The sequence below is a fragment of the Saimiri boliviensis genome, chromosome 3 (assembly GCF_048565385.1).
Source record: "Saimiri boliviensis isolate mSaiBol1 chromosome 3, mSaiBol1.pri, whole genome shotgun sequence".
Taxonomy (NCBI): domain Eukaryota; kingdom Metazoa; phylum Chordata; class Mammalia; order Primates; family Cebidae; genus Saimiri; species Saimiri boliviensis.
Window position 1 is genome coordinate 149827651 of NC_133451.1, and position 16284 is coordinate 149843934.

General features: G+C 37.5%; 1 protein-coding gene across 2 annotated transcripts in view; it reads right to left on the reverse strand.

Annotated features, from left to right (window-relative positions):
• NAA15 (N-alpha-acetyltransferase 15, NatA auxiliary subunit) overlaps positions 1 to 16284 on the reverse strand; it is a 95857-nt gene that overhangs the window by 16382 nt on the left and 63191 nt on the right. For both annotated transcript variants that reach the window (XM_010338658.3, XM_003928034.4), the window contains exons 12-15: positions 15798 to 15950; positions 14821 to 14949; positions 13508 to 13721; positions 3843 to 4036 (exon numbers count right to left, since the gene is read on the reverse strand). In XM_010338658.3, coding sequence (XP_010336960.1) covers positions 3843 to 4036; positions 13508 to 13721; positions 14821 to 14949; positions 15798 to 15950 — 690 coding nt within the window. The remainder of the gene's footprint in view (positions 1 to 3842; positions 4037 to 13507; positions 13722 to 14820; positions 14950 to 15797; positions 15951 to 16284) is intronic.

A 16284-nucleotide genomic window follows, 5' to 3' on the forward strand; every position in this document is an offset into this window, starting at 1 on the left:
CAGTCATGCCTCCCATCTTATACTCAGCTGGGGTCCAGTGTTCACTGTGGGAAATATTAGGTAGAATTAACCACCATTATACATATTATTCTGTGTCTCCCTTAAAGAAAAAATTACATCCAGTCATGAAGAGGTGAATTCACCTAGGTTAAATGCATGTAAAATGAGACTGGACTGCACTTACAGGCAATTTGACACTTGTAAGGGCAATTTTAATCATATGCAATTTTTAAATTTATAAACTGACTTGAAATCTAATCCTCATGTTAAGATATATTATAAACGAGTATATCTCTCTAGCATAGCAACTCCCAGCACAGCAACAAAAAGTTTAACATGATTAAATTTTTTACTGTACTAAGAAATCATAGTCTATGGAAGGAAAGTATAGATACAATGGGGAAAAAAATGCTAGGCGGGGCACAGTGGCTCACACCTGTAGTCTGAGTACTTTGGGAGGCCAAAGCCGGTAGATCACCTGAAGTCAGGAGTTTAAGAACATCCTGGTCAATATGGTGAAATTCCATCTCTACTAAAAATACAAAACAAAACAATTAGTGGGCATGGTGGCACGTGTCTGTAGTCCAAGCTATTGAGGAGGCTGAGGCAGGAGAATCACTTGAACCTGGAAGGCAGTGGTTGCAATGAGCCGAGATCATGCTGCTGCACTTCAGCCTGGGAAACAGAGAGAGACTTTTGTCTCAAAAAAAAAAAAAAAAAAAAAAAGTGCTGAGTGAAGGCAAGGAGGAACATAAAATGAGTGGTACAAAAGGGCATAAATACCAACTAATGCCTCATGGTAAGTTGGAGAATCAAGTGATAGAGCTTCTGCCAAGACCTCATATTTATGCTCCGCTGACTGAATATTGATCTTACTAACTGAACCCCTTTCCAGTTTCCTTTTCTCCTTCTTTACTGGAATTATTGCTAATTTAATAATGCTTTGTTTTTATTTTATATACAATCACGTGCCACATAACTATGTTTCTGGTCAACAATGGACTACATAAGTCAGGCGTCCCCAAACTACGTCCCGCAGGCCGCATGCGGCCCCCTGAGGCCATTTATCCGGCCCCCCGCCGCACTTCAGGAAGGGGCACCTCTTTCATTGGTGGTCAGTGAGAGGAGCACAGTATGTGGCGGCCCTCCAACAGTCTGAGGGACAGTGAACTGGCCCCCTGTGTAAAAAGTCTGGGGACGCCTGGAAGTGGTTCCATAAGATTATAATGCCCTATTTTTACTGTTACCTTTTCTACGTTTAGAAACACAACTACTTACCATGTATTACAATTGTCTATACTATTCAGTACAGTAACATGCTATACAGGTTTGTAGCCTAGAAGCAGAAGCTATACCATATAGCCTAGGTGTGTAGTAGACTTTACCATCTAGGTTTGTGTATGTACACTCTATGACGTTCACACAACAATAAAATCACCCAAGCCAGGTGTGATGGCTCACACCTGTAATCCCAGCACTTTGCGAGGCTGAGGTGGGTGGATCCCTTAAGCCCAAGAGTTCAAGACCAGCCTGGGCAACATGGCAGAATCCCATCTCCATGAAAATAAAAATAAATTAGCCAGGCGTGGTGGCGCGCACCTGTAGTCCCAGCTACTCCGGAGGCTGATGTGAGAGGATCACTTGAGGCCAGGAGGTAGAGGCTACAGTGAGCCAAGATCATGCCACTGCACTCCAGCCTGGGTGACAGAGTGAGACCCTGTCTCAAAAGAAAACAAAAAACAAAACAAAGCAACAAAATCACCCAAGCATGCATTTCTCAGAATGTATCCCCGTTAAATGATGCATGACTGTATACTATCCTGAACTGGTGACACTAAATTTGCAATTTAACACATAGAAGAAAGCTGAAACACAAGATCACCAAAAAAGGGGGGAGGGGAGGAAGGAGACACTATAGACTGTAGTCAGACTTGGCAGGCAGCTTTTAAAATAACCTACAAAGTCACTCCTAGTTATGATGGGTTGGTATAATTTGACACTGTTATCACATGGGAGATCTTGGTAAATACAGATGCTTTTAGAAAGAGGCATCTTGGAGGAAGTTAGCTGAGGAATAAAAGGGTCTTATGTACCTAATAGGTAAGAATATGCACTTAAGAGCAGTCCATGAAAGAGGGTGCCTTCCACTAAGCTTCCAACCAAAGCAGTCAGAAGCACCTTTTGTAGCCATTACTTGCTCTGAGACTCTATAATCCTGACTACCAATAATTAGAGCACAGGTCGTTACCTAGCCTGAAGGCAATCATGACAGCCTGGACACAAGGAAAACCTAAGTTTTTAAAGAAACCTAGTACAAGAATTCTGCTCCGTAGGTATACTCTTTATTAAACAATAACTAAGTAATCAAAAGAAATCCTTCCTCTCCTTGAGAAATACATGAAAACATAAAGAGTTATAAAGAATAATGTCATTAAGGAAACTCATGGGATAAAGGGAAAAGCAAATAGACAAAGTGATGGTGGCAGCAGGCGGGCAAAAGCAGTAGTAATAAAGACACTGGAGGCATAAAGATGGAAGGTCTAAAGTTTAAGTTATGCCCTGAGTAGCTGAAATTCTCCAAGAGGTTTAAAAGGTCCATTTTCTGTGCCTTCTTGCTTCCCTGTGTAGTGTTCCAATAAACGTCCAACAACAAAAAGGTATTGTGTTTGTTCCTAGTAGGTATGGAACTATTTGTAAAAAAGATATCCATATATTTTTGTGAAATCCAACTGGATTTTTCTATATTTTGCACATGCGTGTATGTGCACGCACATGCGCATGCTATTTTTCTTTTTTTTAAGAGACAGAGTCTTGCTATATGTCCCAGGCTGGAGTACAATGGCTAGTCTCAGGCATGATCATAGCTCACAGTGTACTGCAGCCTTGAACTCCTAGATTCAAGTGATCCTCCCACCTCAGCCTCCTACACAGTTGGAACTACAGGCAGGTGGCTGTATTTCTCATAGCAATATTACTATGTCTACGTGATATTAGTGTCTACCTGCTCTGGTGGACAGAATTCTAAGCATATTCTCCAATTCCATTTGTTTGGTATTTTAATTTTGCTGGGTTATAAAGCAGTAAGGAGATGATTTGGAGCCTTTTCTTACTAGTGAGGCAAAAATTAAAGTCTGGGCCGATTGCTTACTATATTGCTTTAATAAAATAAATTATGCAACTATTTTAATACAAAGTAGGAAGATGTCTAGGGTTAAAAGAAAGGACACAGGAATGTTATTAATCAAAATGGTTCATGTGACAACGAATATCTTGGTTTCAACTTAACAGTTAAAACCAGCAGGTCAGATTTTGCCTGGGGAAAATATTTATAGCCTATGCTAGAAAAAAAAATAATGTAAACTGACAACATAGGTAAGTGGGAGATACATATATAGTCCTCAGTTTATAACAAACTCTATTTAGCCTAGACCTAAAAACTTGCATATTACCACTTGTAACAGACACCAGATGCTTGACATATATATTTTCTGTAGCCCTAAATAAGGATTTTTTTAGTTCCCTTTTATAGATGAGAAAACCATCAGAGAGGTTAGACAAAGTGTCCAAGGGCACACAGTGAAAATATGAGCGGTAATATCTGAACCCAGATCAGAATGACTCAAAAGCCAAAATTTTTCCACCATACTGTACTACATGACTTTGGAACAGAATTATTATTTCAAGCTTTAAACATGAAACACAATCAGAAAGAAAATACTAAAAAATAAAATCATTTTTGGCTCTAGAATCTATAATCACATTGGTCAAATAAGACAGTATAAAAATGACAATAGCTGCTTATAAAATTTCACTCAATTTTGCTAAACACTATTATTAAGTACCTTGGCCAGTTTCTCCGGAATAAGTTCTTCTTTTGGACCTCCAATTTCCTCATCATCATCATCCTTCTTCTTTTTCTGATTTCTCTGCTGCTTTTCTTTTTCTGCATTTTTTTTCTCTTCTTCTATTTGGGCTTTCTTTTGAGCTCTTCTTTGTTTATTACGTAGCTTCTTTAGCTCTTTGTCAGACATGTTTGCTGTAGGCAATAATTAATAAAATTAACAAGTATATTAATCAGATTAGTAATTGTTATTATTTAATATTACCAAACTCCTATTAAAAAATACTGCATGAGGCTGGGCACGGTGTCTCATGCCTGTAATCCCAGCACTTTGGGAGGCCGAGGCAGGCAGATCACCTGAGGTCAGGAGTTTAAGACCAGCCTGGTCAGCATGGTGAAACCCCCCCTGTACTAAAAATACAAAAATTAGCTGAGCATGGTGGTGCACACCTGTAATCCCTGCCTACTCAGGAGGCTGAGGCAGCAGAATTGCTTGAACCCAGGAGACGGAGGTTGCAGTGAACAAAGATCACACCACTGCATTCCAGCCTGGGCAACAAGAGCAAAACTCTGTCTCAAAAAAACAAAACAAAACAAAAAACCTGCATGGTATGGACGTAAACATCCCTATATGCACCTAGCCTTTTAACGGTACAATATCAGATAGCAAACAATGGAATAAATTCAAAAACTTTTTTGAAACTACATGGGGTACATGCATGTAAAGAAATGACCACAGCAAAACATACAAGTTAAACATCAATATTAAACTATTTGCAATCTATGAATAAAACAAACGGTTGCATATCGCAAATCTCTAAGGCTTCAGAGGTCTATGCTCTCTTAGTTATGTCTTCTCTAACCTGGCCAAACAATTATTCATTCTCTCTGTGCTGCCACTACAGCTAATACATTTGCATGTCACAACAGTTTGTTTATACAGCTGTCTCTCTTTTAAACTATAAGCTCTTTGGTAAAGGAGACCCTGTCTCATTTGTAACCTTTTTATTTTCAGGGCCTAGCAGCCTGCCAAAACATACAGACAACATTCAAGTATTTGTTAACAGAATAAATGAATAACTCTATAGTAAATTAAAAATTTAATACTGAAAATTAACAATATCCCTAGAACTATAAACCCCTGAATGTCTCAAAAGACTGGAAATCACTGACAAATATGCTACAATATAGTGAAAAATTTATATTGTTTTGATTTCAAAGAACAAATTTGAAAGCTACAGGCTCATCCAGTCTTTATTTGGATAACATCTGTTAATATTGAGAAATGAAAAAAGCCATTCCAAAATACACTACCACCGTGATTTCAACATATGCTCACAAGTTCTACCTTTCAAAAGGCAGACCCTATCTCCCCTTCCCCTTAAATGTGGGCTATATTTAGTGATTCATGTGTAAGGAATAACATGTACTATACACCACAGTATGTAACAATATAAGGACAAAAAAAGGACTATAGGTTCCTCCTTGCTTTCTTTTGGATCATTCAGAGGAAGCTAGCGCCTATATTATAAGGAAACTCAATCTGTCTTACGGAAAGACCAATGCGTGGCAAAGAATTGATGTCTCTGGCCATGAGAGTAAGCCATCATGGAAGGAGATCCTCCAAGCCAAGTTGATCCTTCAGATGCTCCAGCTGGCAACTTTGTTTTTTAATTTTAAAATATAAATAGAGACAGGGCCTCACTATGTTGATGAAGCTGGTCTCGAACTCCTAGACTCAAGCAACCCACAGGCCTCAGCTTTCCAAAGCATTAGGACTGCAGAAATGAACCACCATGTCCCACCAACATATTGATTTCAACTTCCTGAGAGACCCAGAGTCTTCAGAAACATACAGCTAAGTGACTTCTGTTCCTGACACATAGTAACTGTCAAATAACAAATGGTTGCCATTTAAAGCAGCTATGTTTTTGAGTAATTTGTTTTGCAGCAATAAACAACATAGATTTTGGTACCTGAACATGTGGAACCAGGGAGTGGCAAAAGGTGGACTGACTTTGAGTAGGGCTTTAGTGGAAGTTTGAAGAGCCTTGGACTATTCATGTAAGTCTAGACTTGAAGAAGGCTGCAGGTGAGTCCTTAAAATGAAGTGAAGGCTATGTTACAGCCACAAAGTAGCAGAAAGTTTGGCAACAGTGTTATAAAATGTGTCAAACGAACTCAGAGAGCTAACTAAGAGGGGATTTTCAGGCAAAGTGCCCAAGAGAAATCCAAGAGGAGAAAGAAACTAAAGTAAGGAGACTGGGGCTTGATGATTCTGAAAACTCTTAGCCTCTCCAGAAATGGCTTGCTAGGCAAAGATCAAATCCAGGCAATTGTCAGGAAAATATGTCAAGAGAAAAGGCAAAGGGCTTGGCGTTACAATCTTTCGTTAAGATCTAGAACTCAGAATATGGTGATGTCTCACTACTTAGTCTGAAGAAAGGCTCTCTCTCTGACTCAGATTCTCTCAAACAATAAAACATGTAAGAAACTTAAGGGCGTTCTCCCCTCCATAGAAGCTCAAGGTACATTCCAATAAGATTCACAAAAGATTCATGATGTTTATTCTATGGGCAGAAATAGTAAATTTGGATGGAAAAGAACAGAGACAGCACAAAATGAAAAGAGGCCTTCAGACTCTCAAAATTTTACTGGCCAGAAGAATACGGAAGAACTACTCAGTTGCAAACAATTGTTAACTTCCAAAAGAAAAAAAGGGTAATTCAGAAAGTGGAACCAGGAACCCAGAGGGCAGGGTCAAGAGCCACAGAAAATTATTCCAGTCTTGGGTCCTAATCAAAGAACTATTAAGCCATGGACTTGAGAATGGACGTGGTAACTAACACTCCTGTGTGCCTCCTAAGAATGTCTACAGTGATTGTCCTATGTGTGCCTCATTTTATATTGGGTGTGTAGTTGATAGGTAACTTGCAATTTTAGCTCACAGGATTTCATATTAACAGAACTATAATTGAAAAGCCACACTTAAGGTTAAAAAAAAATTTTTTTTTTTAACCCTATGCTCAAGGAGCTGTTTCAGCACCTGAACCTGATATACATGATAAGATTCTGAACTTTAAGCTAATGTTATAATAAGATAAATCTTCTGAAGGCCTTGAAAAGGCCAACTATATTTTCCATATAAAAATAATATAAGCTGGGCATGGTGGCTCATGCTTGTAATCCCAGCACTTTGGTAGTCTGAGGCAGGAGGATCACTTGACCTCAGGAGTTTGAGAACTGGCTGTGCAACACAGCAAGATCCCACATCTACAAAAAATTTAAAATTAGTTGGGCATGGTGGCATGTGCCTGTAGTCCTACCTACATGGTAGGCTGAGGTGGGGGAAATAGTTGAGCCCAGGAGTATGAGGCTGTAATGAGCTATGACTGAGTCACTGCACTGCACTCCAGCCTGGAAGTAAAGTGAGACCCTGTCTCAAAAATTAAAAACAAACACCAAAAATGATAATGTAAATAATTTGTAAATAAAATGCAGACCTTGGCAGTTAAACTTATGCCTACAAATTCTTCAGTTCTCCTCCCCTCAAATGTAGGTTGTGCTTGGTGACTCTCTTCTGACCGATTAGAATGTGAAGGAAGTAACGGTGTGACGTCAGGAAAAGAGAACACTAAAAAGGTGTTGCTGCTTCTTCCTTTCTCTCTGTCATCATTAGCTACTATGTCTTCAGAAATTTTAGAATCTCTACGGAGACACTAAGAACTAAAGTCTCCTGCCAACAGCCAGGTTGAGTGAGCCATCTAGGAAATGGATCCTTTCAATCCTAGCCAAGTATTCCAGTGGCTGCAGGCCCATCCAAATTCTCAACTACAACTTCCTAAGAGATCTTGAGCCAGAGTCACTTAGACACTTCTGACCCAAAAAGAGTTATTTTAAGCTGCTAAATTTAGGGATTAATTTATTATGCAGCAATAGATAACATACAGCCAACCAAAACAAATGCTTTATCTGTTTCTCTTTAATGTACTTGAGTAAGTACACGAAAAACAAAACGAAAAAAAAAAAAAAAAATTCTAAGAGACCAAAAAATTACATTCTGGAAACACAAGACTACAAATGGATGGCAACATAAGCACTGACCTTTTTAATGACTGGTAAAATAATTGCTACCACTTGCATCCTTGCTACATGATAGATATAATGCATACCTTGTATTTTCTTTTTCTTTCTTTCTTTCTTTTCTTTGAGACAGGGTCTCACTTTGTCATCCAGGCTGGAGTGCAGGGGTCATCATGGTTCACCGCAGCTCTGACTACCAGGGCTCAAATGATCCTTCCATATCTACCTCCTGAATAGCTAACTCTATTATAGCTAGAACAGATGCTCACCACCATGCCTGTTTTTGTTGTTGCTGTTTCTATTTGTAGAGACAGAGTTTCACTATGTTGCCCAGGAAGGTCTCCGACTCCTAGACTCAAATGATCCACCTGCCTTGGCCTCCAAAAGTGCTGGGACTACAGGTGTGTGCCATGGCACCCAGCCCATACCCCATGCACTGTATTTCATTTGACAACTTCATGAATTAGAGAATAATATTTTATTTATAAGAAAACTGAGGTTTCAGAGGAAAATAACTCAAAGTGATGGTAAAAGGTAGAACAAGGATGTAAATCTACTTCACTTGGACTCCAAAGTCTAGGCTTCTTCTATGCTATACTAAACTCCAGGTGATTAAAAATCCAAATGTACGTGGGTGTGGTAGCTCACGCCAGTAATCCAAGCACTTTGGGAGGCTGAGGCAGGTGGATCACCTAAGGTCCGGAGTTCAAGAACAGCCTGGCCAACATAGTGAAACCCCATCTCTACTAAAAACAAAAATTTGCTGGGCGTGGTTGCATGTGCCTGTAATCCCAGCTACCCAGTAGGCTGAGGCAGGAGAATTGCTGGAACCCGAAAAGTGGAGGCTGTAGCGAGCCGAGATCATGCCACTGCACTCCAGCCTGGGTGACAAAGTGAGACTCTGTGTCAACAACAACAACAAAAAAGCCAAATGTAAAAATTACAAAACGATACTCCAAAGTCTAAGGCCTTTTTCTACTGTGTCATACCAAAGAAAAGTCAGCAAACGTTTTTCTGTAATGAACCAGATGTTTAGTAATTTCAACACTGTAAGCCATAGGTCTCTGTTGAAATTAACTTAGCTACTGTAGCACAACAGCAGCCATAGAGAATATGAAAACCAATGGGCTTGGTTTTGTTTATTCCAATAAAATTTTATTTACCAAAACAGACTGCACTATGGATTTAACCTAAGAGCCGTACTTTCAGCACTATTCTATACTGCATGCCTTAAAAGGTCTCATGTCAGTTCACCACAGAACTGCCACAAAAAACCAGAGAAAACCACCACCACATTTGTAATTAATGAAGAATTAATAACAGTTCGAATCCTGTTTCACTTGACTTATTAGCCCTAATTATCTAGAGAAGTGCTATAATTCTCTACTTTACATATATTAGCTATTACTTCCATTAGCATAAGAGGCTCAGAATTTTAGCTTAGGGCCGGGCACAGTGGCTCATGCCTGTGATTCCAGCACTTTGGGAGGCCAAGGCAGGAGGACTGCTTGAACTGGGGAGTTCAGGACCAGCCTGGGCAACACAGGGAGAACTCCATCTCTACCCCAACAAAAAATGTTTTCCCAAATTATTCATTCTGCTCTAGAAGAACAAGAAATAAAGAAAAAATAAAAAAGAAATTAGCCAAGTGTAGTGATATGTGTCTATAGTCCCAGCTAATAAGGAGGCTGAGGTGCATAGATCACTTGAGCCTGGGAGGTTAAGGCTGCAGTGAGCTGTGTTCATGCCACTGGACTCCAGCCTGGGCAACACAGCAAGATCCTGTCTCAAAAAAGAAAAAAAGATTTTTACCTTAGAAGAAACTAGAGGAAAATTTTACTCTGCTAGAAGATAATATTGCACCATCTTTTTTAAAAAGTATGTATGTATATATAAACATATACAGAGAAAACAACATTCGAGCCTAGACAACTTTAACCAGTCAAACTAACATCAACATAGCAGGGCAGAAGAAATCTGGACATATAAAGACTTGAAATGATAAAAATACAAGAAAAGTAACTTCTGAAGAAATAAAGGCTAACTACCAGATGTTTATTATAAATATTAAAATTGCCAGGGGTGGTGGCTCACACCTGTAATTCCAGCACTTTGGGAGGCCGAGACGGGCAGATCGTCTGAGGTCAGGAGTTCAAAACCAGCCCGGCCAACATGGTGAAACTCCGTCTCTACTAAAAATACAAAAATTAGCCAGGTATGGTGGTGGGTGCCTGTAACCCCAGCTACTCTGGAGGCTGCGGCAGGAGAATTGCTTAAACCCAGGAGGCAGAGGCTGCAGTGAGTTGAGATTGCACCACTGTACTCCAGCCTGGGTGACAAGAGTGAAACTCTGTCTCAAAAATAAATAAATAAATAATTAAATTTTACCATCAGAAGTACTACTTCTATAGAAAAAAATGCAGCAAGTACACTTTTGTTCCTACTAATCACCACCGCAACTCTAACCATACAATAAGACATTATTGTATGGGGGAAAAGGTATAAACATTGAAAGAAATAAAACTACCGCCATTTACAGATTAACGTAATAGCCTACATAGAAAATTTTTAAAAATCAACTAAAAAATGACTCAACCTAATATCAGATACTTTCTGGAAGACAGGCGATTCTGCCGTGTATACAGAAGCAAAATGTGCATGTAAAACCACAAAAATTCTAAAGACATAGTGTTAGATTGAGAAAAATGGATCATAATAACAGAAACCTATCTGTGTATTGATGTCAATACCATGTAGTTTTAATTATATCTTTAATATATTTTAGACCAAGAAACCATGCCTACAACCTACTACATTATTTTTTCAGAATTTAGCATGATAAAAATTTTCGAAATCAGTGAGGAATACAAAAACCTATCCAGCAAATATTACTGAAGGGTTAGTACTTTATTTGGGGGAGGAAGGGAGGTGGAAAGCCACCCTCTACCTTACAACATATATAAAAATTAACTCCAGATGTTTAAAGAGCAGAATCTAAAAATTGCAAAGCAGAAGTATTAGAAGAAAAGCACAGAAGATATTCATAAATATATTTTAAATTTTTAAGTAGAAAAGGCCTTTCTAAACAAGACCTAGGAGCCACCAAAGGCTAAATATTAAAAATTAAAACTTTTATATGATGAAAGATACTCATCTTAAAGGTTAAAACCTAAGTGAAAAAAAGAAAATATATAATCCACTCCATTAAAAATCTAGAAACTGGCCAAATACAGTGGTTCATGCCTGTAATCCCAACAATTTGGGAGACCAAAGCAGGAGAATCACTTGAGCCAAGGGATTCAAGACAAGGCTGGGCAACACGGCAAGACCATGTATCTACAAAAATAAATTAGTTGGGTGCATGCAGCTACTTAGGAGGCTGAGGCGGGAAGATTGCCTGAACTCAGGAGTTCAAAGGCTGTAGTGAGCTATGATCACATTAGTGGACTCCAGACTGGGCAACAGAATGAGATCCTGTCTCAAAGCAAAAAAACAAACAAAATATAGAAACTGGAAACTAACTCAGGAGGCTGAGGCAGGAGAATTGCCTGAACCCAGGAGGCGGAGGTTGCGGTGAGCCGAGATCGCGCCATTGCACTCCAGCCTGGGTAACAAGAGCGAAACTCCGTCTCAAAAAAATAAACAATAAAAAATAAAAAATAAACTGGAAACTAGATATTTTGCCCAATATAAAAAATATAAAAATACAAGGAGAGCAATAACTTTTAGAGCTGGCAATAATGTAAAATAAAAGAAATTCTCAATACCATGCGAGTGATAATAAAAGCTGATGAACCCTTTATCTCAAATTCTCATACCCTTTGACCCACCAATTTCCACTTCTAATAATCCATGCTAAATAAATATGCACATAATTATGTACAAGGACATTTACTATAGTACTATAACGGTAAAAAAAATTCACATAGATTCCTACATAGTCATTAAAATGTTAATGGTGAAAAGAATAATTATGATATGCAGACATGGAGCAATACTATTAAATGAGGTAAAAAGTCCAAGTTGCAGAACACTGGGTATGATATAAACCCATTTATGGACTAAAGAACAGTAAAACAAACAAGAAACCCTGCAAAGAACCATCCTGAAATGAATGTGTATATGTACACACAGAAATTTGGAAATTGTAGTTGTGCATAAAGGGAATTGATCCTTTCACGGGGATAATGGTTGAAATGAAGAATGCGTGGGAGAAAAGTGAAAGGGGATCTTCATATTTACTAAGTATATTTCTGTAGTCTCAGCTTTGAAAAGAGGAAGGCAGAAGAATAAAAAGAAAGAAAAACAAAAGAAGCCAGAGGGTCATAGCTCTCAACTTTAACTGTAAATTGTCCAACAGTTTCTTCTTACTGCAGTTTTCTTCTAAGTTGAAGCAGCACCAACTGGTAGAAAGAGATTCAAGTGATATCTGTACAAGGGCTTCGGTGTGTGACCTTAGAAATTCCTAGACTGTCCTTTGGGAACAGGAATTACACATTTATGACAAATTAGCAAAATAATTCAAAAGCTCTTTGGCAGGAAGAAGGATATAGAAAGTAGCCAATAATATCCTCAAAAAAGGAATAAGCTCAGAAGAAAAAAGAAAATCAAACACACTTTTTATGCCCCAATTCCTGCAACATTTTTTTTTTTTTTTTTTTTTTGCCACGAGTTAAGTCACAAAATTTTGGACATATAACTAATTTATATTTTTCTACATATGAGATCACTTATTCTCAGGTTCTTCCCCAAATAACTGTCTAGGGAAGACTTCTCCCCAGTCATTATGATATCCTGCTATAAAAATAGTACATTAGAAATGGGTCAAATGTAAGTCACTGGGCAATTTTCCTAGCTTTATCCCAAGCTGGTTTTTAATGTTCAAGCAATATTAATTTTTAGTAGGTTAATTATAAATTACTATTAAAAAGAGGACTAGGCTAGGAACTGTGGCTCATGCCAATAATCCCAGCACTTTAGGAGGCCAATCTCAGCACTCTGGGAGGCTGAGGCGGGCAGATCACTTGAGGTCAGGAGTTTGAGACCAGCATGGACAACATGATAAAACCCAGTTTCCACTAAAAACACAAAATTAGCCTGGCATGGTGGTGGGCACCTGTAATCTTAGCTACTTGGGAGGGTGAGGAAGGAGAATCACTTGAACCTGGGAAGTGGAGGTTGCAGTGAGCCGAGATCACGGCACTGCACTCAAGCCTGGGAGACAGAGCAAGACTCAATCTCAAAAAAATAACTAGTAATACTAATAGCCAACACTTATGTAGAATTATAATACTAATTATATAATTAGCAATCTAGTACCTGTAAAATAGTTAGCAATTCATAATTTTGGGTAAATCAGCTATTAAATGTAAAATTCACGACATACAAACTTCTTAAATGCTAATGAATTGCAAATTAAATTCCTGTTTAACTTTGGAAGTAGAAAAGTAAACATTTTTCTTTTGCTTAGAGAACCTTGTATACTATCTTCCCACGTGGTGCTCAAGAAAAACATTTATTACTGAAAAACATAAGTACACACACACACACACCAGAACACAAGAAGAACTCTAAATATTATACCTGTATCAGCTTCATGTTCTTTATTCTCATCTGTAAGGGGGTTGTCATGAAGCTTCAAATAGATCTCTATAGCAATTCTTGCTGCCTTGAAGTAAAATGGATGCTGCCGAAGTACATCTTCTAGTTTTAATAAGTCCACATATGATCTAAGGGTAATCTTCCTCATACAGTATGTATGAAAGTCAAACTGGTCATCAGTGATTTCTATAAAATGCTAACAAAATTATCTTTTTATTATTATACTGAAGTACAGCAATGGCTAAGAAAACCATAAAATAAAAGCCTTGGAATACTTGTTACTTTGGCATGAAAAAAACTAGTAAAATAAAAAGAAATAAAGAACTACAATTATTTAACAGGAATATTTTGCATTTCAAATAAGCAAATACAGTTAGCCACTGTGTAGCGTAAGATACGTACGACACACTGCAGGCACTGAATCGTTTATTAAAAAGTGAAGCTTTAAAAATATATTTATTCGTTATCTCTTCCTTAATTACACTTAAAGCTATTGTGACAATATCAAACATAATTTATTAGCAGACATAGTAGTGCAATAAAGTAGATTCGCATGTTAAACACTGAGTTTTTATCTTCAGAATAATTTGCAAAAGGATTATAGTATGTATTTGGTAACTTTTTTTGAGGATACAAATCTGAATCCTATGCAATGTGATGCTGGTATGTGGAAAAGAAATCAATTAGCAAGTAAGTCAAGAAACCAGGAACTTATGCATTTCAACTAAGCTTTGGTATTCTACACTTGGCAATATTACAAATGTGTAATTAGTTATAAAAACTATGTTTATCTGTAAAAAACACAAAAAGAAAACCAACCACTAGTCATGGAAATTAGTCAAAAGTGAAGAGGATTAAGAAAACAATGATTTTAACAAAAAACATGAAATTACATAAGCTACAGAAGAAATATTGTGAAAAGTCTTTAACGTTTATATCTTACCAAAGTTATATGGCATCATCAATATACTCTACAAAAAAAACAGCATCCTAGGAGTACCTTAATGAGCTTTGTATGTACTACTAAAGAGGCAGCAGCAACTTGAAAGAAAGATTCAAAAATCAATAAAATCAGCCAAGATACAAAATTTCCATAAAGTTTTTAAAAAAGAATCCTTACACAAAGAATAGACAGTAGAGACATTGGCTGAAAATGTAGTCTGTATTTCCATCATAAAAACTGAAAAAACTGAATACTGATTTTAAAAAGCACCTATTATGAATTATAAAAAACTATAAAATTTGTCCAAAACCATCAACAGAATAAAACAAACTTTTACATAGAAAGTACTTACTCTCTCAATCTCATGACATTTCTTAAGTGCTTCACCAAATTTATTCATTGCTTTATAAGCCTGGGCACATTCTGTTTGGAACCACATACACTGCATTTCATTCAAATTCTCTACTGCTGACGTTCCTTCCTATACAAAAATCAAAAATATTCAAAATCATTTTTTCTCAGACATCATTCTACCACGGGTTTAAAAAAAAAAAAAAAAAAAAAAGATGCTCAGCTGAATTGAACTCTTTCAAAAAAAATTTTTACAACATTCTTAAAGAGAATAGTTAACATGTGAAAGCAACTGAAATTCTCTAACCACTAAAAATAATTTGTAGTTCACAAGTGATTAAACAAAAGGTCTACATAATTGAGGGCAGAGATTAACTTAAGAAAAAGAATACCAACACATAGCAGGTATTCAATAAATATTAGTTCCCATGGCCCCTAAAAATTTCATCTAAAATACATCAATATAAACCAGTTTAAAAGTCCATTGCACAACCCTCTAAAAGGAAAATCCTTTATACCAATGTTGACTCCAGTGTCTTCTGATTTAGAAATTTAATTAAAATCTTGGCTATTTTGGTGTTGAAAATACTAAAAATAAACTCTGAAAAGTAAGCATGGTATACAAGTATGAACTGGTTCATGTCTTCCATATTCATAATTAAGAACACTATCCCAGCACTTAGGGAGGCCGAGGCAGGAGGATCACGAGGTCAAGAGATCGAGACCATCCTGGTCAATATGGTGAAACCCCGTCTCTACTAAAAACACAAAAAATCAGCTGGGCATGGTGGCACGTGCCTGTAATCCCAGCTACTCAGGAGGCTGAGGCACGAGAATTGCCTGAACCCAGGAGGCGGAGGTTGCGGTGAGCCGAGATCACGCCATTGCACTCCAGCCTGGGTAACAAGAGCGAAACTCCATCTCAAAAAAATAAATAAATAAAATAAAATAATAATTAAGAACACTAGCTGTACAAACCCTCGTAAACTTTGAGCACATTTCTTCAGCTTCTTTAATCAGATTGGCTTTTAGCATGTATTTTGCACATTTGGAGTTGATAAATCTGTCTGCTGTGTCCAAGGCCTGGGCCTCATCCATCCACCTTGCAGCTTCTTTAATATTTCCAGCGTGCTTAAAAGGTACAAAAGCAAAATAAACCGTTTAGTATGCTAATTTTACTGTGCACGTGATTCATTACCTGTTGATAAATAATTTAAAAACAAAAGTAAAGGCATTCTTCTGACTCTTCGATGCCAGTCAACAAAGAAGAATGCATTCTTCCATAATATAAGTTCTGATTCCTTTTTCCAGCCATCTAGAATATAAGCTGTCTAATAGTAAAGACTTATTTTAATAGTTCTGTCTACTGTTATATCTCCATTGCCTAAAAAAACTGCCTGGCACATAGTAAAAATACTCAAAAATAATTGTTGAAGAATAAATAAGACCAGGTGCAATGGCTCAT